Below are 27697 nucleotides of genomic sequence, written 5' to 3'. Positions count from 1 at the left end.
TCTTGCGTGTTTGCGTACGCGGAAGTTGGCTTCGATGTGAAAGAAATTCAGAAATTGAATCTGGACACCGACTGGACCAAGGAATAGCGAGTGTTTATCGTTCGGCAGCAATTTTAAGTCTGGAGGAGGTGGCGAGAAGAGGGGGCAAGTGTGGAAGGAATACGCGTGACTGAGAGAAATGGAAAAGGAGGAGAACACGGCTGTAGATGGAATTCGGGGGTCGGTGGATCAGCAGATGGCCCCCTCTATGAACCACAACCATGATAACAGTGGCAGCGACGAGCTAGTTAGCTCAGTGTCACTGTATCGACGGAGGCCTAGGCTTTTCCACGGCACAGTACTTCCATTCATAACAGTTCTTTACCCGGGCTGGCTTTATGTATGGTTAGGGATATATGGGGTTGAGGACTATCCCGAGCCTGGCCTGCTCGCACTTGCCGCCATCGGTATAGCGCACGTTCTGACGGTACTGTCTGGTTATTGGTCAGTGCACGCACACTGTTTTCTCACCTGCGCGAAGGTAAAGTTGCATTTGTGTTTTTGCACCGATTCTGCATGTATGGGATGGCAAGTGCCCCTGGTCTGTGTGTACTGATGTGATTCAGTGTGTGGTGGAAATCTTCTGTCATAGCTGTCATATTGAGATCCATATGTCATGTCAAATCACTGGGTTTCTTATAATGGTGCACTATGTTTAGTTTATGTTTAACAATTTGGTGTAAATATAATAGGTGCATGCACTGACCATTTTTAGACACTGGTGTCAATGTTTTGTTTATAAGGAGAGTGGTAGAGGTTGAATGCTGGGTCAGCTCAGGGTTACAAGGCAGTGAGAAATTTCCCTCTGTGTGCCAACAGGAACCAGATCCAGAAAAGGCCACTTTGGCCAAAGTAATACCCACGCCAAACAATGGCTCTGCAGAGCTTGTGCCTTTGCAACGGGACCAGGTGAGAGTTCTTATCTGTGGTTCAGATGTAAGCATGCTCCTTTTCCTTTGAGACGACTTATTGTTGTGTCTGTTAATATGCTCTCTGCTGAAGGTTTAGACACCCAAAGCTTGTAGATAAATCAGGAAAGCCTTTATTGCACATATCTGAAGTGTGCAGGTGTATCCTTTTTGCATTGTCTGTTAACTTCACAATGGAACTCTTCTACTACCAGCTAACCGTGCATGTGCAAAGTCCAAACCTGGATGCTCAGACTCAGTGTCTCCAGTTGATGTATTCTGTGGTTGCGTTTGGTGTCACACCCCCGTGCTTGTACCATCTTTCCTCCTTCCCCACAGGATGAGAATGAAGAGGGCGTCCTCTCTTTCGAGTTCCAGAAAATCAGGTACGTGTTTGACGGCAAGGAAAAGAAGCGTTTCCTCCCCGTGGCCTTCCCAGTGGACCAGTCCATGGGCTTCTTCCAGGCCTGGAGAGGCTACCAGGAGGAGGCCGACCTGCGCGCCGCCGAGAAGCGCTATGGGACCAACCGTGCCGAGATGGTGGTGCCAGACTTTCTGGAGCTCTTCAAGGAGAGGGCCACCGCTCCCTTTTTCGTCTTCCAGGTGCGTTTGCAGGAGAGTAAAAGATCTACTGTAATGCATGAATGGTATTCTGTAAGATGTAATGTTTGACTGGCATTTTATCCATTGGCTTTGTGTTGGCTTGTGAGAATTCCCAAAAGACAATGTTATGCATTATGTGGACATAACGAGCTCAGAGCATCCCCTGGCTGTCTATATTTACAGGGATGCCAAAGAATCCCTTTCACTGTCAATGAACTGTAATGCGAAACGCTGTATTGACGGAAACATGATCGTTGTTATGCTCTCAGCAGCAGTCAGGGTCGTACACTACTACTGGGGCTATTGGAGAATTATTTCTGTGACTTCAGTGTGATGTGAGCGCTTTTACGAACTGAAATTCCCTGCGCTTTTGAGCAGGTGTTTTGCGTGGGCCTGTGGTGTCTGGATGAGTACTGGTACTACAGCGTCTTCACCCTCTTCATGCTGGTGGCCTTTGAGGCGTCACTCGTCCAGCAGCAGATGAGAAACATGTCTGAGATCCGCCGCATGGGAAACAAACCTTACATGATTCAGGTAGCCGTCAAGTCTCCCCTACTCCATGTGGTCATTATACGGGTCTTTTTTTTAAAATTTAGATTGGATTACACACAGGATTCAGTTTTATTGTTATTACATATGTATAAATACAGAGTAACAAGTTGCTGTGGGGAAGTGGCCCATTTAAACATTCTCTCTGAAAAAATGAGCAACACTGCGTTACTATTGTTTATCATTATATACATCATGTATGTGGTTTCAAATACATACTACGGATAAAGCCAAACTTTCTCTAACAAACCTTTGAAAACATTCTTACAGGTTTATAGAAATAGAAAATGGCGTCCAATTTCAAGCGATGAACTTGTCCCTGGTGACATTGTATCAATAGGTAAAATCTCCATTTTCCTTCCATCCATTCTATTGTGTGTGAAAAACCTTTTATGTGTGAATAACGTCAACGTTTGTGGCACTGTCTTAGCTCTTCCATTTGCTTTCCTCTGCTCTCAGGACGTTCTCCACAGGACAACCTAGTGCCCTGCGATGTTCTTCTCCTCCGCGGCCGCTGCATTGTAGACGAGGCCATGTTAACAGGAGAGTCCGTGCCACAGATGAAAGTAAGGCACTGTTCCGCTCTTAACCTCACCCGTTTCCTGCATTTGTTTCTCTCAAATATGCGTTTAGCTCATATTATGACATAAGGTTCAGCTGTGCTCACTCATGGCATCCTCTCCATACATAGGAGCCCGTGGAGGATTTGGACCCAGATAGGTACCTGGACCTGCAGTCAGATTCACGTCTCCACGTGATCTCCGGAGGGACAAAAGTGGTGCAACACAGCCCCCCACTCAAAGCCACCGCCGGTCTTAAACGTACTACTCGCCACAACTTCCTCTTTTGTCTTCTAGCGTAGCTATCTTTTGTAATCTAGTGACTCACTTCAAAAATCCTGCCCTCCTGACTTGTGTAGTGTGTACCGAACAGTTGCAAAACATGCAAGAAGAATGATAACTTGACTTGCGTAGTTATGAAATGATAATCTTGTTTTTGTGTGTTTGTACTTCCTGTGTAGCTGTGGACAATGGATGCGTAGCGTATGTTCTAAGAACAGGATTCTACACTTCTCAGGTGAGGAGGAATTTCCTCTCGTTCATAAGATGGACTCCTTTATTGTCCCCTAAGGGAAAGTTAAAACTTTATAATAATATCTGGTTATAAAGACTTAGTCAATAATTAACTAATGATGAACAAAACATTAACACATGTTTTTATTATTAACAAAAAATGATTAATGCTTTATGAAAGATCTTCAAATAGTATGATCAAGATTTTACAAACCTTATAAGAGAGTATTTTTTAGTCATTTACAAACAATTTGTAAATGTTTGATAAATATAAAATATGAACATAACATTTCCCAGTCATTTACAAACATTTGTTAATGTTTTGTTCATGATTTGTTAATTACTTATGAAGACGTATTATCGCTTTATAAGCAGACATTATTATAAAGTGTTACCAGTTATTTTCACAAACCATCAAACTTCACACAGCTCCAACATGTGGGTATAGTTAAGACATTACCATCAACATTTAACAAGTATCAAATATGCATACTCAGACAAAAAAGACATTCAGACAATACAAGCACATCATCATCAGACTCAGGAGAAGAATCAAATATGCACACTCATGCAACAACAAAAAACATTAAGACAGCGCATAACATAACAACATGTCATCAACATGAGTATTGCCGATATGCACTGCCGTCAAGGTCAAGGTAAACTTTAATTTCTCCTAGGGGGAAAGTCAAGTGGTCAACGTTGCACATCTCCTCAAGAAGTACTATAAACATATAGACAGCAGGCACAATAAACCACACCACATAATAAACTAACAATAGGAGATAATGACAACTGATAAAAACAGAAGATAAAAAAACAACATCATCACAACGTTACACATGTGTAACACATATTGGTTCATTGATCACCTTTTCCTTTTCTTATAGGGGAAACTTTTGAGGACCATATTATTTGGAGTGAAGAGGGTCACAGCCAACAACCTGGAGACCTTCATCTTCATCCTCTTCCTCCTGGTGTTTGCCATCGCTGCGGCTGCGTACGTCTGGGTGGAGGGTGAGTGGCAGCTCTTCCTTCTCAACAGACTAGGGCTGCACGATATCAGAAAAAAAAATCGATACTCGATAACAGCATGCAATACCTCGATAACGATATTTAGATATATGAGTGTTTTTCTTTTCACTAATATTTCGATCTGTGTGGGGGGCGTGGCTTTGGTCATGGTGGGCTTTTGGGCAATTGTTGATATTCTGCTAGTGATTGGTCTACATGGAAATGTTTTACTTGTTAGCGATAATTCATTCATTTTCGGAAGATGCAAATTGCCACTCTTGATATCGCGATATCGATACATTTTCGATATGCAGCCCTACAACAGACAACATCATTCACTTCACATCAGTCAATGCTTTGTAATCTTTATCACTACGTTTACATGACGTTTTTAATTCTGAATTAATTAATTCAGAAGTAATAGTTCTGTCGAGTTTTACTTTGATCTTTCATTTCATTCCGAATTGTGAGGTGTGGTACATGACGTTTTCAAAGTGGAGTTAAGCTTTATTCAGAATTAAAGTGAGTTAAATCCGAATTAAATTTCTCATGTAAACGTAGCAAATGTCTCAATGCCACTGTTGTCCCCCCTCCTCTTAGGCACCAAGGATCTCAGCCGCAACCGGTACAAGCTGTTCCTGGAGTGCACGCTCATCCTGACTTCTGTGGTGCCACCTGAGCTTCCTATAGAGCTGTCACTAGCTGTGAACACTTCGCTCATTGCCTTGGCCAAGCTCTGTGAGTACCAAACTCTTAGGAAGGAGAACAAATGCTCAGACTGTTAGGAAGCAATTGCAGGTAGCCGGGTCAAAGACGTCCAAAAAGGAATTGTCATTCAGTGTAACGGATACCTTCTGCTGACTGTAACTGTAAGAAACATGACTCTTTTTATTTTATTTTTTTCCAGTGAATTCATGAAAGCCTCGGCTGTCGTCCATTCACTTGAAACAATTTAAAAATCATGTTTTTTTTTACAGTTACAGTCAGCAGAAAGTATCCGTTACTCCGTACTCTGGATTAAATCCCATCTCTAAAGTTTAATAAAACTTGCCATCTCATGGCGGCCCCATGCCAAGTCAAATTAAGAGATAAATGTTAAAAGCCCTTTATTGAAATTGTGGGGGTGAAGTGTAATGGTAAAATTGCCAATCTACAGTATATCACGAAAGTGAATACACCCCTCACAGTTTTGCAGATTTTTTAGTATATCTTTTCATAGGAAAGCATTACAGAAATGTAACTTTGACCCAATGATTAGTGACCTTTTGACAACATATTTTATCTTGGTCTCTTCAGATCACACGACATGGTTCCAGTGATCCATATCCTTGGTCTGTTCATCTCTCTTGAGACCAAGATAAACTAATTTGCTTTAGATGGTGTCAAGCATGTGTGGTGGTAAACAAGTGAGTTTTACAAAAAAGGTGTATCCTCTCACTAGCCAAGCATGGTAGTGGGACTGACATGGTTTGGGGATGCATGAATGCTGTCAACATTGGCAATCTGAAATACACCTAAAAGAAACATGCATGTCAACATGCACTGTGACTACTGAAGCAGATCATGATATTCTCCATAGGATTGCATTCAAATCTCACACCAATCTATTTAAGCCCGATGCAGACTCAAAATGTAAAAGTTCAATGGAAAGAAAGGTTGAAACGCACACTGATGACCTCCCTTGTCATCCCTTTTCATTTCGTTTCATTTCGAGACGATTCAAGCCAACATAGCCCCTTCTCTACCGGATTTTAATCTGGGGTGTACTCACTTTTGTGAGTACATGTTCAAACATTAATGGCTGTATTTTGTTTTTTTCTGAGTGAACAAGAAATTTAAGCGGTTAAATATGTTGTCAAAAGGTCACTAATCATTGGGTCAAAGTTACATTTCTGTAATGCTTTCCTATGAAAAGATATACTCAAAAATCTGCAAAACTGTGAGGGGTGTATTCACTTTCGTGATATACTGTATTTAGTTCACACTAGGCCTTAATCATAGGGATGTGGTCTTCTAAGGCTTGCCATTAAGCTATATTTCCTTATAAAATATGAACATTAACCACTCACATCTTGTGAATTCATACATTTCCTCTTTTGTGTGTATGTGTATGTCTGTTCCAGATGTGTTCTGCACTGAGCCCTTTAGGATACCTTTCGCTGGGAAGGTAGAGGTCTGCTGCTTTGACAAGACTGGCACTTTGACAAGTGACAGCTTGGTGGTCAGAGGCGTGGCTGGACTAAGGTACTCTAGTTTTCTATGTAAAAGATTCATTATACACCGCACACTGTATACTGTTCTTTTTTCATTTTTTTTTTTTTGCTTTATTGGGAGGGCAATACCAAGTCAATGTTTGTGCCCAGAGGTGGCAATCCCAGCTTCAGATAGTAAACACCCTGTCACCTTTATTGGGATGAAACTGTAGCAGCGGGGTTTTTACTTTCTGAACCTGCATTTTCAAACCTGCATTTTCCTGTGTGGACTTAAACACAAAGCTTTGCAATGCTCATAAATGAAATTTATTAGTATATGGCAATAAATCATCTTGTAATCTTTGTTGAATTGAGACTCACATCATCCTTCGACTCGAAGGTGCACAGTTGTTCAAACTAGAGGATGACATTTTTCAGGAATTCCCGTGGGTCCCGCGGGTCCTGCGGGATTCCCGTGGGATGCGAGTCAAAATTTTAAAGATGAACGGGAGCGGGCAGGAACGGGAATAAAGATGAATGGGAGCTGGCAGGAGCGGGAATAAAAATGAACGTGAGCGGGAATGCCGCTTATTTTTTCTTTAAAAAAACAAACAAAAAAAGCCTGTTTTTTTTGACGAAACGGGATTGGGGTTAATTTTGAGTGGGAGTGGGCAGGATTGGGAGACATTCTTTTCAGGAGTGGACGGGATGGGATTTGTATCTTTTACTCCAGTCCGGGATGGGACGGGATGGGATTTTTTTTCTGGGACTGGGATGGGACGGGAGTGAAAATCCACTCCCGTGTCATGTTCTAGTGTTCTAGTCTTGTGCGAGTCTTTAGTAAGTGAACGATGGCTCTCGTGATCACTTCCACGGTCCGCTGTCAGAAAACCCCACATGCAACTTTTGACAGCATCGGACCGAACAAATTTTGTGAGAAACATTTTTAATTTGAAACATCGCTTTACATACTGCATTCAGATTTGTATCAACTGCTGGCATTCCGGGATGAAAAACAGTCTTAAAGGAAGTTTATTTGAACAGCATTTTTTTCATTATGGTGTAGATTTTGAGACAGGCATGCCACGGGCACCTCGCAAATGACGTCATCCTACCTAGTGCCTCTTTAAGGTTTATTTATTTGATGCTAATGTTTCAATGTTTTACAATGTCTCTCCAGCTTCACATCTTGTGATCTTGCTTGTGTGACAGAGAGGGGATGGAGGTGATGCCGGTGTCGGAGATCCCCGTGGAGACGCATCGGGTGGTGGCCACGTGTCACTCGCTGGTCACCCTTGACGACGGGCAGCTGGTGGGAGACCCGCTGGAGAAGGCCATGCTGACCGCAGCAGACTGGAGCCTCACAAAAGGTACCGTCAAAGGTTTTCTAGTAGACGAAGTGCATTTTAACACCTGATACCTGTATATGTTTCCATCTTTTTTAATCAGAGAGACAGGAAATGAGTGGGGAGAGAGGGGGAAGGATTGGAAAAAGGACCTTGGGACGGAATTATTGTAGGGCGGCGTCTTAGCTCACTGAGCCACCACCTCCCCTGGCCTTACTTACACAAATGAAAACTCACAATCCTACATCTCTCTCCGTCCCCTGCATTGTCCCTACAGATGAGAAGGTGTTTGCGCGGGGCATCAAGACCCCGGGGCTGAAGATCCACCAGCGCTTCCACTTCGCCAGTGCCCTGAAGAGGATGTCTGTGCTGGCCTCGTACGAGAGGCTGGGCTCCACTGAGCTGTGCTACATCTCCACCGTCAAAGGAGCCCCGGAGACCCTCAGGGGAATGGTAAAAGAAGCATGGGCGTAATAGTGGGGACATGCAGTGGTGTAGTCTACTTTTTTGATGGGCATACTGTATGTATATTTGAACATGTTTTGAGGTGGATATACTGTATTTGTGCTATTGTAAATAATGGATCAATCAATTTTAAGTGGGTATACTGAAATCCCTGAAATTTTAAGGTGGGTATACTGTGTATACCTGCGTTCTACGTAGACTACACCACTGGGGACATGTCCGTACCACTTTTGAGATAAACCTAGCTTGTCCCCACCACTTTTTTAGAACTATAACAAAAACAGCATACCCGGACAATTTGCCGTTAAAATGTCCCCACCACTCTCCATGCCAAACCTTCTCCTTTGTAAAGAAGAGTCCAGTTATTTGTCCATGGGAAACTCCTCTTGACTGCTCCTTTGCGGTTGATTAGAGCCACATTAGAAGTCATCTGCGTTCCTTTAATATTGTATATCTGCAGTATAACTGGATATTACCTGGCTCTGTTATTGCACAGAAATATGATTTTAATCCCCACTGCATTATGAAATAAGAATCAATAGGATCTCATGTAGTGTTAAGATTTAATAGTAAAATACTTGCTGATTTGGATGAAGAAATCAATTCTAAATTGTTCATACCAAACAACCACAGACTGGCCTAGTTGTTTTAGGACACGATTGATAGACACGATGTCTTATGTCTAGTAGAGAGCCAAAGAAAACCACGCTATTATGGCTTGGCTGTCATACGGGTGGAAAAATGTAGTTACTGACATGCATTTATGAGTGCCTGTCCTACTGCCTCACTGAGCACTCCTGTCAGGCTGTCCGCGCCTCTGCCTCCTCGACCTCGCTGCCTCCCAGGCTGTGAAGGGTCTAATGATGGATGATCATCATCCCACTAAATGATGCATCAATGGATCTTTTCTTTTTCTCTTCCCTCCTATTTTTTTATTGGTCTCTCTCTTGCAGTTCTCAGAGTGCCCGGCCAGCTATGATGAAGTGCACAAGGCTATGTCTCGAGAAGGGGCCCGCGTGCTGGCTCTGGGATACAAGGAGATTGGACACCTCAGCCATCAGCAGGTGAGACTGTTACAATTCTGGGGTGCGTTTCTCAAAAAACAAAGTTGTTAGCCAGTTAGCAACTTTGGTAGTTGCCAATGGGAAATTTTGCATTGCAAACAAAGTAGCTAACAGAGTTAGCATCTATGGCTTCGAGAAATGCACCCCTGTACATGCTCTGATTTGCAAAGTAGCCAAGCCGTTCCCACATGTCTGTGAAGATCATCATTCATGTAGGGTATCATTCTAGTCATAAGTGCCAAGTTGTTTGCAATTTTTTCCAAGGAAAAGTGCAACGGTGTCAACCGCGTAATCCTTAATACTATTCCTAACTTTGTGAAACATCATAGACACCTCAGCCTCTGACTCTGTTTTTTGTTATCGTTTTTGTTACCTCTGCCAAGGAGGTTATGTTTTCGGCTGCGTTTGTCTGTCTGTCTGTCTGTTTGTCTGTCTGTTTGTCTGTCTGTCTGTCAGCAGGATAGCTCAAAAGGTTATGAACGGATTTGGATGAAACTTTGTGGCGTTGTTGGAAATGACTAGTGATTACATTTTGATGACGATCCGGAACGAGGATTTTAAAAAGATTCTTCACCATTGCTAACCTAGAAATCTAGACAGCCCTAGTTGAATTGAATTGCGGGACAGGGCGAATTTTGACATTCCAGTTTCTAACTCCACAAAAAGAAGCCAGAAAGGCTTTAAAAAAATAAGGTGTAATGTTCTATCAAACAGCTTCATTTGGCAGAGGTTTACATTCTTTGAGTGCATTTCTAATTTTATTTTGCTTTTGGCCTTTATGTGACTGTTAGAGACTGAGAGATGACTGGAAGTGAGGTGTAGAGAGAGATGTGGCAGGGTTGGGAAATGACCCATGCCAGACTCGAACCTGAGTTCCCATGGGCATGTAACATGTGTATGTGGTCAGCGAGGTGCACCACAGCACCCGCACATAAGTGAAAGCCCACCTGGGAAACTCCAACTCCCATTGTCGTATTGACACAACACACATTGCACACAACGAAATTGCATTTATGCCTCACCTGTGCAAAGGGGCAGCCCCCAATGGCGCCCCAAGGGAGCAGCGCGGCGAGGTACCATGCACAGTGTCCCTCAGTCATGGAGGAGCATGGGAGTCGGGGGGTCGGGACTGGGACTCAAACTGGTAACCTTTGTGCTATAAGTCTGATGTCCTAACAGCTTACCCATGACTGCCCAGTAGCCTGTGAAGATTCCCATTCACACCGGTCATCATTGTAGTCATAAGTGCTTACGTAGCTGTTTTGTACTTTGCCCCAAGGGAAAGTGCACTGGTGTCAGCAGCATAGCTGTTGTTACTGTTTCTAACTTTGTTAAACATACGTAGTGGGCCCTGCCGTGGCCAACCGGTAGGGCACTCGCCTGCCATGCAGCTGACCCAGGTTCGATTCCCGGCCCGGGTCCTTTGCCGACCCCTCCCCGTCTCTCTCCCAATTCGCTTTCTGTTCACCTCTCACACAGTCCCAATAAAGTCGAAAAAGACCTCCAAAAATATTTGAAAAAAAAAACAAAATAAAAAAACCATACCTAGTGGCTCAATCGGCTGGGCACTGAACTGCTACGCGGGTGACCCGGGTTCGATTCCCGACCCGAGGTCGTTTCCCGATCCTCCCCTTTCTCTCTCTCCCACTCGCTTCCTGTCTCACTCTTCACTGTTCTGTCTAAACCCCATCACCCCACCCCCCAAAAAATAAAAACATACATATTAGATGAGGCTTGAACGACTTAATGTAAGCAGTTATTTTTTGTTTTACAAAAAAATTCCTTTGATGAACATTTTTATTTTTGATGAAAGTTTTTTTTATCTGAGGTTGACCTTGTTTGAGGTGTCACTCTCTAGAGGAACAGATGCCTTATTCCTTTTAAAGTTCTTCTTCTAGCGCAGATTCTTCCTTTCACTGGGATGCTTTCCTCTGTCAGTTTCTAAATCTGTCCCGGTCTATTTCTGGGTTTGCCCCGAGTTATTCTGCGGAAATATGTTATGGTTGCTATTTCTGGGGTCTTTCACTGATACCAGAGAGAGGATCCAGTTCTGTCAGGAATTGCTCTATCATAGGGGAGCGCATTGGGGAGTTAGAGTTTCTCACTCTCATGGTTTTCTTCTTGCTTTTTTCTATTTCTCTCTTTCTGTGTCCGTCTGTCTCTTGTTTCTCTCTCTCTCTCTCTCTCTCTCTCTCTCTCTCTCTCTCTCTCTCTCTCTCTCTCTCTCTCTCTCTCTCTCTCTTTCTTTTTTTTTTGATATCACACTCCCTCTTTCTGTTTCTCTCTCACTCTGTCTTTCTCCCTTTTTGATATCACACTCCGTTTCTCTCTCTCTCTCCCTTTTGATATCACACTCTGTCTCTGTCTCTCTCTCCCGCTGTCTCTCTCTTTCCTCTAGGTGAGGGAGATCACGCGTGATGCTCTAGAGTGTGACCTGCACTTCGCCGGCTTCATGGTGGTGTCGTGCCCCCTGAAGACCGACAGCCGCACCGTCATCAGGGAGATCCAGGAAGCCTCACATCACGTGAGTGACATCATGAATCATGGCCACCTCAGTCACACTCTCGTGTTGCCCGCACTTCATCATTTAGATCAGTGGTTCTCAACCTTTTATGAAAAAACGCCCCCTTGGCCTCATCACAAGCCTCCCAACGCCTCCTTGACACCAGCATAAGACTGACAACACCCCCCTTAATATTCAAAAATTAAATGGACTACAGGCCCCAATGACTACTAGACACTGCCCCCTCTCAACAGTATCCTTCTCAACGCCCCTGGGGGGCTGTAGCGCCCCCGTTGAGAAACACTAATTTAGAGCTTGGGTTGATGACCATAGTATTGGGTCTTGGTTACGCGTTTGCGGATATTTTTAAAACTCACATTTTTTTTATTTGGTAATATTTCGACACCGGCATATGGGTAAAAAAACAGCTATGTGATGGATAGAAATCTCCACATAAAAATATCAATTTTAGGGAGCTGCAACTCCTTTTGTGTATAACCAGAAGTCCATATGGATGCGTTAACAAAAAAATATCCAGAAATGTGTAAATGGGCTTTAAGAAAGCAATAATCCTCACATATTTGTGAAATGATTCCAATTAGTTCTGCTCTGCTCAGCTCTGTGCCACTGAGGTCGAGCTAAGCAGTTAAATCACCAGTTTTTCAAACTAATTTGTCCAAAATGAGGATCAGTTGGAACTCATTTGTATTACTGATGTGCATTCTTGATTCCACACATTTCATTGGAAAACAATCCAGGACGTCTATGAATTATATGAGAGCTTATATAACCCATAAGCATTTTCATGATGTTGATTTAATTCAATAGACGTGCATTTGCTACGGTTACATGATGTTTTTAAGTCGGATTTAATAGATCGGATTTAAGTAGATCGGATTAAGAGTTATTTTGCGACGTGTATACATGGCACTTTCACTTAAATGCGATTAAACGTCTGGGGAAAATAAAGCATTGCGATTGGACTGAGGACGCACGTGCTGAGTGAGCCAAATAAGGCGTGGGGGCGTGGTCGCCAAACCTCCGGGGAACTCTGGGACAGAAGCTAATCTTCAGCCCGAAAATGAATTCCCTCAGTGGACTCAAGGCTGAAGAAATCCCCTTTGGGTCTGGTTCTTTCAAATGCTAGTTAGCACCCACCTAGCTTAGAAAAACGAACTGGTGAAAGGGTGATGTGGAGTAACTTTGTTGTGCTTCATTACTTTGTGGGGCACTTTTACATCAATATATGGAAGCCACAACATTTATAGTCGCTTAGGGACTTTAAATTAAGCAAAACTTTCATGTGAAAATCAACAGGAAGTGCCGCCATGTTTTTCTCACTGGCAAAGACCACGGAGGCTGTTCCAATCTTCGTAGTGTCCGCCCTTCCCGCACTGTGTTTGGGTACGCAGGGTAGTTCCATTTCTAATCGCGGCGGTGAAGTGTACTGTAAACTACCCGGATAACGCCCTCAAACCGGCCATTTTTTGAAGTGTGGAGTTATGTACACTTTTCGCACTCAACGGCCGCCATGTTTGTTACGTAGTTTCCTCTCTGGTTGAGTGTCAGATTGGTCAAACTGCCGAATCTCTGTGATGACAGCATAGCTTTGATTCCAAAGACAATAGCCATGTGTATAAGAGAAAGGGGGAAACTTTTAAAACTTGTCAACATAAGGAACAGTGTCTTCCGTGATGAATTGTATATTGACGGTTGGTAAACCAGAGAACGTCTTCTTACCGGAAAAGAACTTTGGGTAAACTCTGATGACACGCGACAACCGTCATTTCCGTGAAGTGTATCAGACAGAACGTGAATTGGACCTGCACTTCACCCTCAAATTTAGCCGTTAAGTTGAGGGTGGAAAGTGCACTGTATCACAGTACACAGTGCAGAGTGTGGAGAATGGAACACGCTCACGGTCTCTTGGCGCCATCATGTGGTCAACGAGCATGCGTGGAACGACTGGATTTATTGTAATTCCGAATAAAAGGTTACATGACAGAGGAAGGTGTTTAATCGGATTTAAAAGAGGAATAAACCACCCACTTTAATCGGACTTAACTTTAAATCGGAATAAACTTAAATCCTGTTCGGCAAGTGTTTACATGATATTTGTAGAGTGGAATTAAGTTTTAATCAGATTTAAAGTGAGTTAAATCGGACTTAAGTGTCTAATGTAAACGCTTAGAGTGTAAACCCAATCAACGTCTCTCTCTCTCTCTCTCTCTCTCTCTCTCTCTCTCTCTCTCTCTCTCTCTCTCTCTCTCTCTCTTTCTCCCTCCCTCTCTCTCTCTCTCTCTCTCTCTCTCTCTCTCTCTCTCTCTCTCTCTCTCAGGTGGTGATGATCACAGGAGACAATCCACTGACAGCATGCCACGTTGCCCGAGAACTGAACTTCATCCAGAAGCCGCACACCCTCATACTGCAGGGAGGCCCTAACCCAGGTACGTACACGCACAAACACACACACAGTGTGTGATGGAATGACCATCACTTGGGGTGCGGGTGTATTTTGACTGTTATGTCAACAAACCTGGCTCTTTGGTGCAGTGGTTTGAGCCCTTGTTTGGTAGCCCAGACGGTCCAGGTTCGTATCCCGGCTGAGCAACTCTACACCCTTTTGACACTCCCGCTCGTAGACACACACACACACACACACACGCACACACGCGCACACACACGCACGCACACACACACACACACACACACACACACACACACACACACACACACACACACACACACACACACATGTACACATACGCACACACACGCGCACACACACGCACGCACACAGAGGCATGCATACACACTGCAGGCAGGCCCCAACTTACTCATACTGCATATAGTACGTCCCAGCTGAGCATGTACAGCACACACACACACACACACACACACACACACACACACACACACGCACACACACACACACACACACACACACACACACACACACACACACACACACACACACACACACACACACACACACACACACACACACACACACACACTTTATATTGGCCCCATCCCAGATGGACACACAAATAGACCCCAACTTGGTCATGTACTGCTGAATTGTTTCTTATATTAGGGTTTTTAAATTCTCAACTGGATCTTTCTCTCTCACGCACAACCACTTTCTTACTCTCTTGAGCCCTGCTTGTGTTGGTGGGAAAACAGCTGTTTTCGATTATGGTGTGCACAGCAGTCTCTAGTGCCGAAACAGGCCTCTGAATTCCTTTTGCAACCCATTCTTTTCCGTCAATGACATATTAAAACAGAAGGAATCTTTTGACCTATGACTTAAATTTAGATGTTTTTAAAAATAATCTTGCATATCTCCTGTCTTTTCAACACGTTCATCCTTACATTTCTCTGGTGTATGCTTCCCAGGTGTGTTCAGTAAAACCTTGCTTCAGGAATTAGAATGCTGTGCTAAATATGTAAACTACTCATGAAATCTGTTATTATAATTAACACAAATCAGTTCATACAATAATAATCAGCACATGCATTGTAGAGTCCGATTGTTTGAATATGCTGGTGACTTCTGAATACCATTTATCTGCTATGTGTCGTAATTTAAGTTAGTGCCAATGAAATTTCCCTCATAACCTTTTTGCTCTGTTTGTGTGTTTGTTATGTATGTCCCTATTATGAATTCAATTACAGTAACAAAACAAATGTCAGGGATTTCTCTGCCGCTTGTTCTGCTTTAGATTAATGGCTGTGGGAAGATGATGAGAACAGGTTTACACAATTTGTCAATATGTGTTAACATCTGTAATTGCCAAATGAATGAACCATAAATTAAAAAGCTAAACAAACAAGTTATCAAATAATGAAATAGAAGCACTCAGAGAGTGCATACTTCCTTCAAGGCCATGGGGTTACACCCTAATGTTTTTCATTTCAAGTATTTCTGCCTCAAGTCTTATTTGTGGAGTTAGAAACTGGAAAGTCAAACTTCACCCTGTCCCGGAATGTTGATGAATCTTTTTTTTTTTTTTTTTTTTTTTTTAAACCTGAGTGCTTCTGGTTCATTCTTCATTTGATTGATAACGACCAAAAACATAATCTCCTTGGCGGAGGTAATAACGAACTGTATGTCATGTGTTTTTGGTTCAGGTGATTGGCAGTGGGAGTCCATAGACGGCTCGGTGCACGTGGCGCTGTCCCCTCCCTCCGTGCCTGAGTTTGTGACGCAGTACGACCTGTGTGTGACGGGCGAGGGACTGGCCAGGCTCACCTACAACACCAAGCTGCTCCACGCCCTGCTGCCTCACGTACAGGTCTTCGCACGAGTCAACCCCAAACAAAAGGTACGATGAATCTCCTGCTCCAGCTAACACATCTGTACAAATGTTGCTTTAAAAAATGTAAAGGTGTACTGTGTAGGATGGTGGCCAGAGCAGGTATTGAAACTATGCTGCTTGTTGCAACTGGGCTGCCTATTGCCAAATTTGATCTTTTTATTAATATTTACTAAAATAATTAACAAATATTTACCAGTATGATCGAAGTACAGTAAGTTTTGGAGCTAAAAATCAAAATGGCGTAAATGGAGAAGACTTTTTATTTATACAGTCATAATGAATACTTAGAATTTTATGGTGGTGGTAAGTATTCATGAAAGAGGTAACGTTTGTTCTGGAAAGAAACTAAAAAGCTAAAAAAAATATTACACAATGCACCTTTAAATGAAATATTTTGGATTTTGGGTGTTGTCCCCAAAATCACAGTATATGTAAAGGTCTTATGTTATTATCCCCAAACAAAAGTTAATGCCTTTGCCCCCTTGTACAAAAGAAAAGCAATGCTCATCCTCCTTTCATCATCCTCAGGGAGAGACATAGACGCTGCGCAGCAAAAATTGTATCTTTTGCGATCCTGTACGTATCTCATAAGGATGTGCGAGGCTACACGGTTATTCGAGACATTTTCCCCCCTCATCAGCAAGTTACACACACTGTTTTTTTTTTTTAAATTACTTGGTTGTCTTTATGTGAACTTGCAGTGTATGCAAATAGCACGCTCTTATTTTTAAGACGGTGTTGTTTTTAGATGGCTCAGGAAAGACGATTTGACTGAAATGATAAATGAAGAGTGAAAGCATAAGGGAAAATAAAGCGTCGTGTTTGTGAATAGGTCCAAATAATTGATTTGGCAAAGTAAACTGTGGACTTGACCCAGCAGATGAGTTCCTCATGACATTTTAAAAACACAAGACAGTGGTGTGTTTGAACAATGCAAGTTTGCTGCATTGCAGTTCCTGTGCTCTTGGTAGACACCCAACATCTCAGGACTGCCTAGTGTGTGGTTTTCCCCTCTCGGCCCTGCTATGAAAAGATGCATTCTTAGGAATGAGCAAAAAAAAGTACAAAGATCTCACGTGTGTGTGTTTGTGTGTGTGTGTGCGCGTGTGTGCGTGTGTGTGTGTGTGTGTGTGTGTGTGTGTGTGTGTGTGTGTGTGTGTGTGTGTGTGTGTGTGTGTGTGTGTGTGTGTGTGTGTGTGTGTCTGCCTGTAGGAGTTTGTGATCACCAGCCTGAAGGGACTGGGCTTTGTCACTCTCATGTGTGGAGATGGGACGAATGACGTTGGCGCACTCAAACATGCCCACATTGGTGAGAACATCCATCACCACACAGTCACTTACACACACAAATTCACCATAGCACACTCACTATATATGCAATTAAGCACCTTGTGTGCCGTGTGGTAGGCGACCTTCATCAAGATCAAAAGAGTCATCACTTCTTGTGAATAAATTCACATATCACCATAACAATTTCACTGTATTACCTTATCAAATTGACCTGAAAGAAGAACCCACACAGAAACAGACGTAGCATTTAAAATCTGAGGCAGCTTGGGGGATCTTGCCCATCACAAAGATCTTACAGAGTGAACAAAGCCCAGTCTGCTGTCAGCGGGGCCAAGCCTTTATTGTCTCCTAAAAAGTAAAAACTAACGTCATCTTTCCTATCATGTATATGTAGAACTATATATGAGATACAAATATGGTCTGTCTCCCCCTTGTTCCGCACTGGCGTCATTATGTGATGTATAGCTTCCACGTAGCCTAAACATCCAAGGTCATAGTTCAGCGAAGTGGTAACCCATCCAGGACAACCTAGACAGAGATGTTTTCTCGTGGTACAGAGATGTCACATAACTCAAAGAGCAAAGGAGAAAGAGAGAGAGAGAGAGAGAGAGAGAGAGAGAGAGAGAGAGAGAGAGAGAGAGAGAGAGAGAGAGAGAGAGAGAGAGAGAGAGAGAGAGAGAGAGAGAGAGAGAGAGAGAGAGAGAGAGAGAGAGAGAGAGAGAGAGAGAGAGAGAGAGAGAGAGAATAACACAGAAAGCTTATATTTTCAATAATACATGCAGAGAATTTCTTAACACTTCTATATTCACTGTTCACAATTATTACCAACAAGGTATTGACACGTAAGCAAGCTTTGCAAACAGACATGACTAAAACAAAAAGCAATCCTTTTCATTGAGCTGCAATGAAAATAATATCAATGTCAATCTTGTATTATTTAAAAAAAAACAATCAAAATATATGTATACTGCTCAATATCACAACTACAAAGTTGACTCAAAGTTCACCCATTCACACACTGGCTCTGAAGGCTGCCATGTAAGGCACCAATGTAGGGCTTTCAGAAGGTGCCCTGTACAACACCACACACACACACACACACACACACACACACACACACACACACACACACACACACACACACACACACACACACACACACACACACACACACACACAAATAAAACAACAGTTTTAGTCCTAATAGGACCAACACTTACACTCACTACCCAGAGATTCTTTTAACTCTCCAATGTGTGTCCGCACAGGAGTGGCGTTGCTGGCTAACGCTCCAGAGCGGATCCCGGAGAGGAGGAAGCGCGGGAAGGAGAAGGAGGCAGCATCCAGTGATGCCAGCAGGCCCACGCCACCCGTACTGAGCTCCGGAGCCAAGCTCAGCTCCCGAGCAGCCCGCCACAGAGTCATGGCACAGAGGGAGGAACAGCTTGCCGCTCAGAAGGTTTGTGCGTGTGCGTGTGCATGTGAGTGTGTGCGTGTGCGTGTGTGCGTGTGCAAGGTCCAAGGTTAATGAAAAAAAATCGGTATCCCATCGGCCATTAAAAAACCTGTATCGGTTGACCCCTAGATTGATCTAATGAAAGACATATTATGTGGTCTGGGGTGCGTTTCTCGGAACCATAGTTGCTAACTACATTAGCCACTTTTTTGTTTACCATGTGATTTCCCATTGACAACTATCCAAGTTGCTAACTGGCTAACAACTACACTTTAGAGAAATGCACCCCTGCAATGTTGGTTATGGCAGTACTCGTATCAGGCTTTCTTCGGTTTACCTGAAGAAGGTCGGATGACCGAAACGTAGTCTTAAAGTTTGCTGGTGGAATGGACAGTGTGCGGGATTTCTTTGCTCTTGAATGACGATCCCACTGGGATAATATCCTACGCACCTGCACCTGTCCAACTACAGAGGTGTGCAAAAGTGACATTTTGAACAGTACTCTTATCAGGTCATATGAGTAAAAGTAATCTTGTGATTGGCTGTCTGTCTGTGCAGGAGAGGATCAGCCAGGTGCTGAGAGAGCTGGAGGAAGACCAGGTCCAAGTAGTAAAACTGGGAGACGCCTCCATCGCTGCACCCTTTACCTCGAAACTGTCATCTATCCAGTGCAGTAAGTGGGATTCATTCAGGATCTTCTTGCTTTGTGTTTGTGTCTGGCCAACTGTCCTAATCTCTCACTCCTTACTTCTGAACATTTTTTCTTCTCTGGCCATCCCTCCCTCCCTCCCCAGTCCTACTTAGTCCTGTAAAAAAAAAATTGATTTGATTTTGTATTGCTTATTGACACAGCACAAGGTTGAAATTAAATAAAAAGTTGCTTATGTACGTTGGCATCCTTCAAAAGGATGACACAAAAAGCTCAATCGAGCTTATTCCCATTGTGGTCCTTGCATTACAAAAAAATCTATACTGTAAGTGTATGCAAGAGTAAAATCAATTTAGTGTACTGTATGTGTTAACGACACACAAAACATTTGATCACGTAGACAAAAATACAATAAACGTATAAATCCAAGAAGAGAAGTTCTGAGGCACTCGAGGTTGGGATTTTTTAAAACTTTTTATTTGGCTACAATATAATGTATAAATAATTTCAGAATGTATAAATCATATCAGAACATAGGTCTTTGATGAAACGTGTCAAACCCAGGCCATTAATGAAATGTTTCCATCCGTCCCCTCCCCTCGGCAGTCTGCCATGTGATAAAGCAGGGCCGCTGCACCCTGGTCACCACGCTGCAGATGTTCAAGATCCTGGCCCTCAACGCGCTGGTGTTGGCCTACAGCCAGTCGGTGCTCTACCTGGAGGGCGTCAAGTTCAGCGACTTCCAGGCCACGCTGCAGGGGCTGCTCCTGGCCGGCTGCTTCCTCTTCATCTCCAGGTCAAAGGTCAGAGACTGGACAAGACGAGTTTCACACTTCACACCAGTGGATGTTTTGTCATGTTATTTTGTGATGATATCTACCTTATTATCCACCAGTTACATGGGCACTGCGACCATAGAGGTAGAAAATAACACTAGAGAGGACACAGCAATTTGCGACAGCACTGGGAAATGGCAGATGGAGCTTCCCAACTTCCGTAGGTAGTGTAGGTACCTTCAGGCAATGCAAGTCAATGGAGAACACGCCCACCCCTGTCAAAAAATTGACTAAAACTGTGTGAATATGAAGTAACACATTTATCAAAGACCGGATTTGAAATGTCAGGCTAAATATCTACTTAAATCATATGAGTCGATAAAATACATTTAAAAATCAAATAATATCTTTTATGAACATAGTTAGCAACACACTTCAACTATTGTCCTTGTATAGTGTGTTGATGGACATTTTCACATGATTAAGCCATTTTTGACAGAGGTGAGCCTCGTTCTCTGTTAATTTCCATTTCTCTGATCTACCTACAGATAATGGCCGCTACAGATTGCCGTAAAAAGGGGGGCGGGGTCCTCTCTAGTGTTATTTTCTACCTCTATGACTGCGACCCTAGCTTTGGCGATCTGACCGAATTTTCCGTTGTGCAGAGGAGTCGTCAGTAGACTTGAATGGCGGCCATTAACTGGAACTAGCAGACAGGAAATTCTGTTGGGGCACAAAATTATATGAAACGGGCCAGACTTAGTAAGGTGGAGACAGTATACAGTGCCCTCCATAATTATTGGCACCCCTGGTTGAGATGTGTTTTTTAGCTTCCAATTATTATTAATATGGGACTTTAATGGAAAAAAAGAGAAAAATCCAACCTTCAATACAAGTGCATTTATTCAGTGGGGAAAAAATCCCACATAAAGAAATAATTATTTGACATCAAATAATGTGTGTCACAATTATTAGCACCCCTTGTGTTAATATTTTGTACAACCCCCTTTTGCCAACAAAACAGCACCTAATCTTCTCCTATAATGTTTCACAAGATGGGAAAAGACAGAAAGAGGGATCTTCAGCCATTCCTCTTTGCAGAATCTCTCTAAATCATCCAGAGACCTGGGTCCTCTACTCTGTACTCTCCTCTTCAGCTCACCCCACAGGTTCTCAATGGGGTTGAGGTCTGGGGACTGAGATGGCCATGGGAGGAGCTTGATTTTGTGTCTGGTGAACCATTTCTGTGTAGATTTGGCCATATGTTTAGGGTAATTGTCTTGCTGAAAGACCCAGTGACGACCCATCTTCAGCTTTCGGGCAGAGGGCAACAGATTTTGATTTAAAATGTCCTGGTATTTCAAAGCATTCATGATGCCATGCACCCTAACAAGGTTCTCAGGGCCTTTGGAAGCGAAGCAGCCCCACAGCATCACTGACCCACCCCCATACTTCACAGTGGGTATGAGGTGCTTTTCAGCATGCGCATCTTTCGTGGCACGCCAGACCCACTTAGAGTGTTTGTTGCCAAAAAAGCTCAATCTTGGTCTCATCTGACCAAAGCACACGGTCCCAGTTGAAGCCCCAATACCGCTTGGCGAACTCCAGACGTTTGCGTTTATGATTGTGAGTGAGGAAAGGTTTTCTCCGTGCATGCCTCCCAAACAGCTTGTTGGCGTGTAGACAGCGCCTGATGGTTGATTTGGAGACTTTGTGACCCCAGGATGCTACCATTTGTTGTAATTCTGTAACAGTAAGCTTTGGAGATCTTTTGATTTCTCTTACCATCCTCCTCACTGTGCGAGGTGGCAAAACAAATTCGGGTCCTCGTCCAGGCTTGTTTACCACTGTTCCAGTTGTTTTGAACTTCTTAATTATTCCTCTCACAGTGGATATGGGCAGCTGCAGTTGAGTGGCAATCTTCTTGTAGCCTCTGCCTGACCTGTGAAGGTCGACGCACATCTGCCTCACTTGTATGCTGTGTTCCTTTGTCTTTCCCATGTTTAAGAGTGGATAAGAGAAATGGCCTCGTGTCACGTCATATTTATACCCCAGGGAAGCAGGAAGTGATGAATTACTAATTAAATGTTCCTACATACTCTGGTAAACTTTGTAAACTACTGTAGAAATGCTTCAATTATATTTATTTCCTGGGAATTGTTAAGGGTGCCAATAATTGTGGAACAGGTGATTTAATGAAAAATAATTATTTTTTAGTCAGGGATTTTTTTATTTTCTTATAATTCATTTGAGTTGAAGGCTACATTTTCCTACAATTTTCAGTGTGACAGTATTCTTCTGCAATAAACACTGAATTTATTTTAAGGCTTTTAACACATCTCAATCAGGGGTGCCAATAATTGTGGAGGGCACTGTATATCTCTTTCTAGGTCCAAACAAGTTGCTAAACTATACGTGTTCTCAATTTTTGTTTTCCCCTGGCTGCACACAACTCAACCTCTGATTGTTGGAAACCGTTGTCTGTCAAAAAATTAGCTCACATGGTTGGCTTCCAGTGTCTTGCCCCTCCTCACAACACCGTGTTTATAAGCTCACAAAAAAACTTGTATAAGGGAGTTAAGATCTCTTAGGGGACATTGATATTGATCACTTGCCATGTATCAAAATGTGTCAACCCTGCGTTGATCTCAAAGCATGAAGGCACTTTGAGGGCATTATTGCACAAGCTCACATTTTTAGCAACTATGCTGTCTGAGAGGCACAATCCAGATCACCACAAAACAAGTTTTGATTAATTTAATTCCTCTTGGACCGTTCTGAGTAGTGCAGTGTTGTCCAGTGCAATGCAGCCCCTCTTTTCAGCAAAGTGCTTGTCTGACTTGCTAATTTCATTTTCCCTCTGGCTGATCACTTTAGCATGGTTCCCTGGACAATAGTCTTCTAGTTTCATGACTTCACTAGCTGAAATGAGGATCTTTTATGATGTGAAACTTTATGATGTGATGATACGACAAAGCAGAAATGTAATGCCTTTAGTGGAAACAGGACGGTGTGATTGCTCTAACGAAGTTATCAAGTTTACATGCCATTAGGATATGGAGTTTGAAAAGCAAAGGTACTACCATCTAATGTACATAAATATCACCTTAAGTGACTGCTTTCACAGAACAAATCTAACTTTCGGATTTGCATTTATAATTTTGTGATGTCTTGCGCATCAACATTTGACTTGTCTGTAGCATGTCCTTTATTCTTAAAATGGCACTTGAGAAGTAAAGGTCTGCCTACACCGTTGAATTCTACAATTCCTTAATTGTACAATTAAAAAAGTCGCTACTGAAACCATCAACCACAATTCCCTCTGTTATTGAGTCGCACATCTGATACTCTTGCATCATTAACCTGATTTGTTCTGGTGCATTTGTTTCCTCCTAGCCTTTGAAAACCCTTTCGAAAGAGCGGCCCTTGCCCAACATCTTCAACCTGTACACGGTGCTGACGGTGTTGCTGCAGTTTGCTGTTCACTTCTGCAGTCTGGTATATCTGTACAAGGGGGCGCAGAGCAGGAGTCCACCCAGGTACGCCATCATGCCCATTAATGTGTAAATGTATACATTATAAATACGAAATCTTTTCTTGAGCTACTTGGACGTTACATGTTCTTGCTTAATATGATATATTTTCTAAAAAAATGTATACATGTATGTGTGTGCCTAGATTATTATTTTGCAGTCTTTTACCATTCATGTACGGCTGAATTCCAATTTGAAGCCTTTTTTTTCATGGAAATCGATTTGCACATATACACGTGATAAATATGAAATATTTAATTTAGCTACTTAAGAAAAGTGTTACTTTCATATTTAGCACATTAAGTGTGGACATATAGTATGCTGTTTGTGTTTTATTATTTAACAGTCATTTAGCATTCATGTACGGTTGAGTGAGTCCCTGTCAGAAGCCGTTTTTTTTGTGTTGTCCAAATTGTTTTCTAAAGTCACACGTCTTATCCCTCCAACAGAGCAGAGCAGTTTGTGGACCTCTACAAGGAGTTTGAGCCCAGCTTAATAAACAGCACTGTCTACATCATGTCCATGGCCATGCAGATGGCTACGTTTGCCATTAACTACAAGGTAATGCCCTGCCCGCTGATCAGACCAGCACATAATGCCTTTTATCCAGACCACCCAAAAGATCATTATCACAACTGAATGAACATGACATCATCATCATAATCATCAACATCCTCATCATCATCCTCATCATGAGTTTATTTGCCAAACACATGACCAAATTCACATAAGATGAATAGCAAAAAGACAGATAAGCAGAACAAAATAAAACAGATGAAAGAATTAAAATATATACAGACATTCAATCCAATGCGCTCTCAGTCTGGACGTGTACTAGGGATGTGTTCAAAATATCGATATCAGGATACATCATTGTTGGCCTCTTCACGATACTTGTATCAATACGGAGGCGTGGGTACCGATATTTCTCGTGAAACAAACAATTAAGCTTATGTGACGGAGGTCATCTTGCACCTGTTCACCCCCCTCGGGGATCGAACGTGCGACCTCGTCAACTACAACGGTTCGGCAATGGGAGACACAGTACGATACCGCTGGGCCAAGAGACTAGTCTCTCGGCCCAACGGCACGAGACTATATGAAGCTATCGGAGGGAGGTTTACCAACGTTCCACGCCAACACTGTGCTAGTTAGCCTCCGTTACACTCTCCCCCTTAAACCTCACTCCCATCCCGGGTCAGCGGCACCACTGTGACGGAGGTCATCTTGCACCTGTTCACCCCCCTCGGGGATCGAACGTGCGACCTCGTCAACTACAACGGTTCGGCAATGGGAGACACAGTACGATACCGCTGGGCCAAGAGACTAGTCTCTCGGCCCAACGGCACGAGACTATATGAAGCTATCGGAGGGAGGTTTACCAACGTTCCACGCCAACACTGTGCTAGTTAGCCTCCGTTACACTCTCCCCCTTAAACCTCACTCCCATCCCGGGTCAGCGGCACCACTGTGACGGAGGTCATCTTGCACCTGTTCACCCCCCTCGGGGATCGAACGTGCGACCTCGACAACTACAACGGTTCGGCAATGGGAGACACAGTACGATACCGCTGGGCCAAGAGACTAGTCTCTCGGCCCAACGGCACGAGACTATATGAAGCTATCGGAGGGAGGTTTACCAACGTTCCACGCCAACACTGTGCTAGTTAGCCTCCGTTACACTTAGTTTATCAAGGAAATGAAATTAGGATGAAACTGCATCTGACAATTGCTCCTTGCTATGCAGTAGGCCTACATATTTGTGAAAGCCGTGGTTTACATGTTCTACAGTGTAACTGTTGCACTACAAAAAAACAAAAACAGTAACGTGGTTATACACGTCTGTTGTCTGAATTTTTTTGAAAAAAAATTAAACATTTGCCAAAAATATTGGGATATATATTGCCTTGAAGACCATGTATCAGGATGCACATGTATTGCGATACTTATCATATCGTGACCCCTGTATCGGAATTTGTATCGTATTGCAAGGTTGTTGGCAATACCCACCCCTAATGTGTACCTACTACCTACTCACAGTGGGTGGCAGCTTTTGTTGTATTTGACATGTTCATATTTTTCAGGGCCACCCTTTCATGGAGTCCCTCAGCGAGAACCGGCCGTTGATGTGGAGCATCTTCCTGTCAGGCTTCGCCATCGTGGGATTACTGACTGGATCTTCACCTGAATTCAATGAGCAGTTTGCTCTTGTCGATATCCCCACAGAAGTAAGTAAGCTGACTGACTAACTGCTGTTTAATCACTAATACTGCGTGGCACGCACACCTCAAAGACTTGTGATCCTGTGAAAAAGTTCATTCATTTCATGAATGTGCTTCAAAAGGTGAACGTTTGTTGATTTAAATTTTTATAGTTTATAATTTTAAGTTATCATTAAATTGGAATAGTGGTATACTATAATATACATATGTTATTAGAGTATATCTACAACCTAATTCATTGAGATGTCCATTGTGTCTGTACTTTTGTAGTGCACACTTTATGCAGAGGTAGTAGTATTTTTGAATGAAGGTCATTGTGGAGCATTTACAGTTCATTAAATATGTCTTCCACTGTGTTTAATTGCTGCTTTCTAAATTCTGATTCCTTGCTTTTTCTCATTTGCTCTTGTAGTTCAAGATGGTGATTGCCCAAGTTCTTGTTGTGGACTTTGTTGCTGCTCTGCTGGTGGATAGAGTTCTGCAGTTTCTCCTGGGAAAAGGAACCCTGAGGTTGCCTTCCTGAATTATGATGCCAACAGTCGCCCCGAGCAACCGCTGCCCTTAGCAACCTGGCCATCTTGGAGAGGACGGCCGGTAGAGACGTCTGCAACACGCACAGGAGATCTGAGATGGACAGGCGTGACATTTAATGCTGAACACTCCTCCGTTTCCCTCTTCTGTCATGGCTCTTTCTTTTTTTTCATTATTCTGTTGCCCCCTCTATGGTCTCTGCTCCTGATGCTATCATCCCTCCCTCTTTCCCTTTCTATCATGTAAAGCCTCATCCGTTGCTTCCTTGCTCACCTCTCCCGTGGAAGGCGAAGAAGACGGCAGTATTGTGTGGAGTGAGAGTGTGTTTTTATGTGTTCGGACTCGCGCACACATGACAGGGGCGTTCTCCAAGAGAATTACAAAGTGTTCTAATTTTTTCTCCATTTTGTAAAAAGACAGAAATCTGATGACTTATAAAGACCAAAAATGTCATGTTAATGTGTTCTATGTTTCTTCAATCCATATTTCAGGTAAAGGCAGAGGGTTGTTTTAAAAGTTACATGAAATGAGGTTTTTTGGTAGACAGGGGGGGGGGGGGGGGGGGGCATTTACAAATTGTTCATAATGAAACTGCAAAAGGTTATATAGTACATGATAACCAGGACAAGAACAAGGTCACCCCCCAGCCACCCAGTACCTGCAATGGAATAAGGATCCAATTCGGTCCCCCTCTTTTGGCTCAGGACAACTGACGGTTGCCAACCGTCCCTTGAAATATGGAATCGTCAAACAAAAATACTGTTCCGTGTTGAGCTGAAACAGGACACAATTTCGTTACAATGCAGGAAATTTCATGTAAGAAATGCAAATTTTCCCCCAGATCCCCACACGAATGATGTGCTACTCATTATTTCCTTAGACAGTTTACAACCCTAGGGACAACTGACCTGTTTGTCCCCAAGAGGTACTGAAGTTTTTTGTGGTTACATGTGCATATGGTTTTCTGCATAGCCTACTGATTGTGGTTATGATTATTATTTTTTTTAAACACCAACACTTATCAGCCTGGCTCTCCACGGGGATTAAGGTCTGTGCAAGATGGTTAATATAAATGAACGTAGGCTATTATAGACCTTTACTTAATTGTAAGGTTTAAACTGAGGGTTCGCCTTAAAAGGGCATTTTATGGTTTTTGGAAAAA

At 43.0% G+C, this 27697-nt stretch overlaps 1 protein-coding gene across 1 annotated transcript; it reads left to right on the top strand.

The window, feature by feature from the left end:
• Positions 1 to 22: 22 nt before the first annotated feature.
• Positions 23 to 26988, top strand: atp13a1 (ATPase 13A1). Its single transcript, XM_063187615.1, has 25 exons — positions 23 to 520; positions 859 to 948; positions 1287 to 1550; positions 1929 to 2084; positions 2370 to 2439; positions 2559 to 2665; positions 2791 to 2920; positions 3121 to 3176; positions 4063 to 4189; positions 4787 to 4924; positions 6310 to 6430; positions 7591 to 7748; positions 8002 to 8177; positions 9143 to 9253; positions 11652 to 11777; positions 14095 to 14203; positions 15891 to 16084; positions 17291 to 17387; positions 18637 to 18827; positions 19383 to 19497; positions 20080 to 20276; positions 23646 to 23788; positions 24232 to 24343; positions 25867 to 26010; positions 26417 to 26988. The coding sequence occupies exons 1-25, from the start codon at positions 179 to 181 to the stop codon at positions 26525 to 26527; spliced, it is 3585 nt and encodes a 1194-aa protein (XP_063043685.1). The 5' UTR covers positions 23 to 178; the 3' UTR covers positions 26528 to 26988.
• Positions 26989 to 27697: the final 709 nt, after the last annotated feature.

The sequence above is a fragment of the Engraulis encrasicolus genome, chromosome 2 (assembly GCF_034702125.1).
Source record: "Engraulis encrasicolus isolate BLACKSEA-1 chromosome 2, IST_EnEncr_1.0, whole genome shotgun sequence".
Lineage (NCBI taxonomy): Eukaryota > Metazoa > Chordata > Actinopteri > Clupeiformes > Engraulidae > Engraulis > Engraulis encrasicolus.
The sequence above is the reverse complement of the archived record's forward strand: the minus strand, read 5'-3'. Positions and strand labels throughout refer to the sequence as shown.

Bases quoted from the DNA above. Each gene is read 5' to 3' on its own strand.
- atp13a1 (XM_063187615.1), top strand. From the start codon at position 179: ATGGAAAAGGAGGAGAACACGGCTGTAGATGGAATTCGGGGGTCGGTG. The intron at 2,440-2,558 runs GTAAAATCTCCA...CTCTGCTCTCAG, and splicing joins TGGTGACATTGTATCAATAG to GACGTTCTCCACAGGACAAC. The intron at 24,344-25,866 runs GTAATGCCCTGC...CATATTTTTCAG, and splicing joins CGTTTGCCATTAACTACAAG to GGCCACCCTTTCATGGAGTC.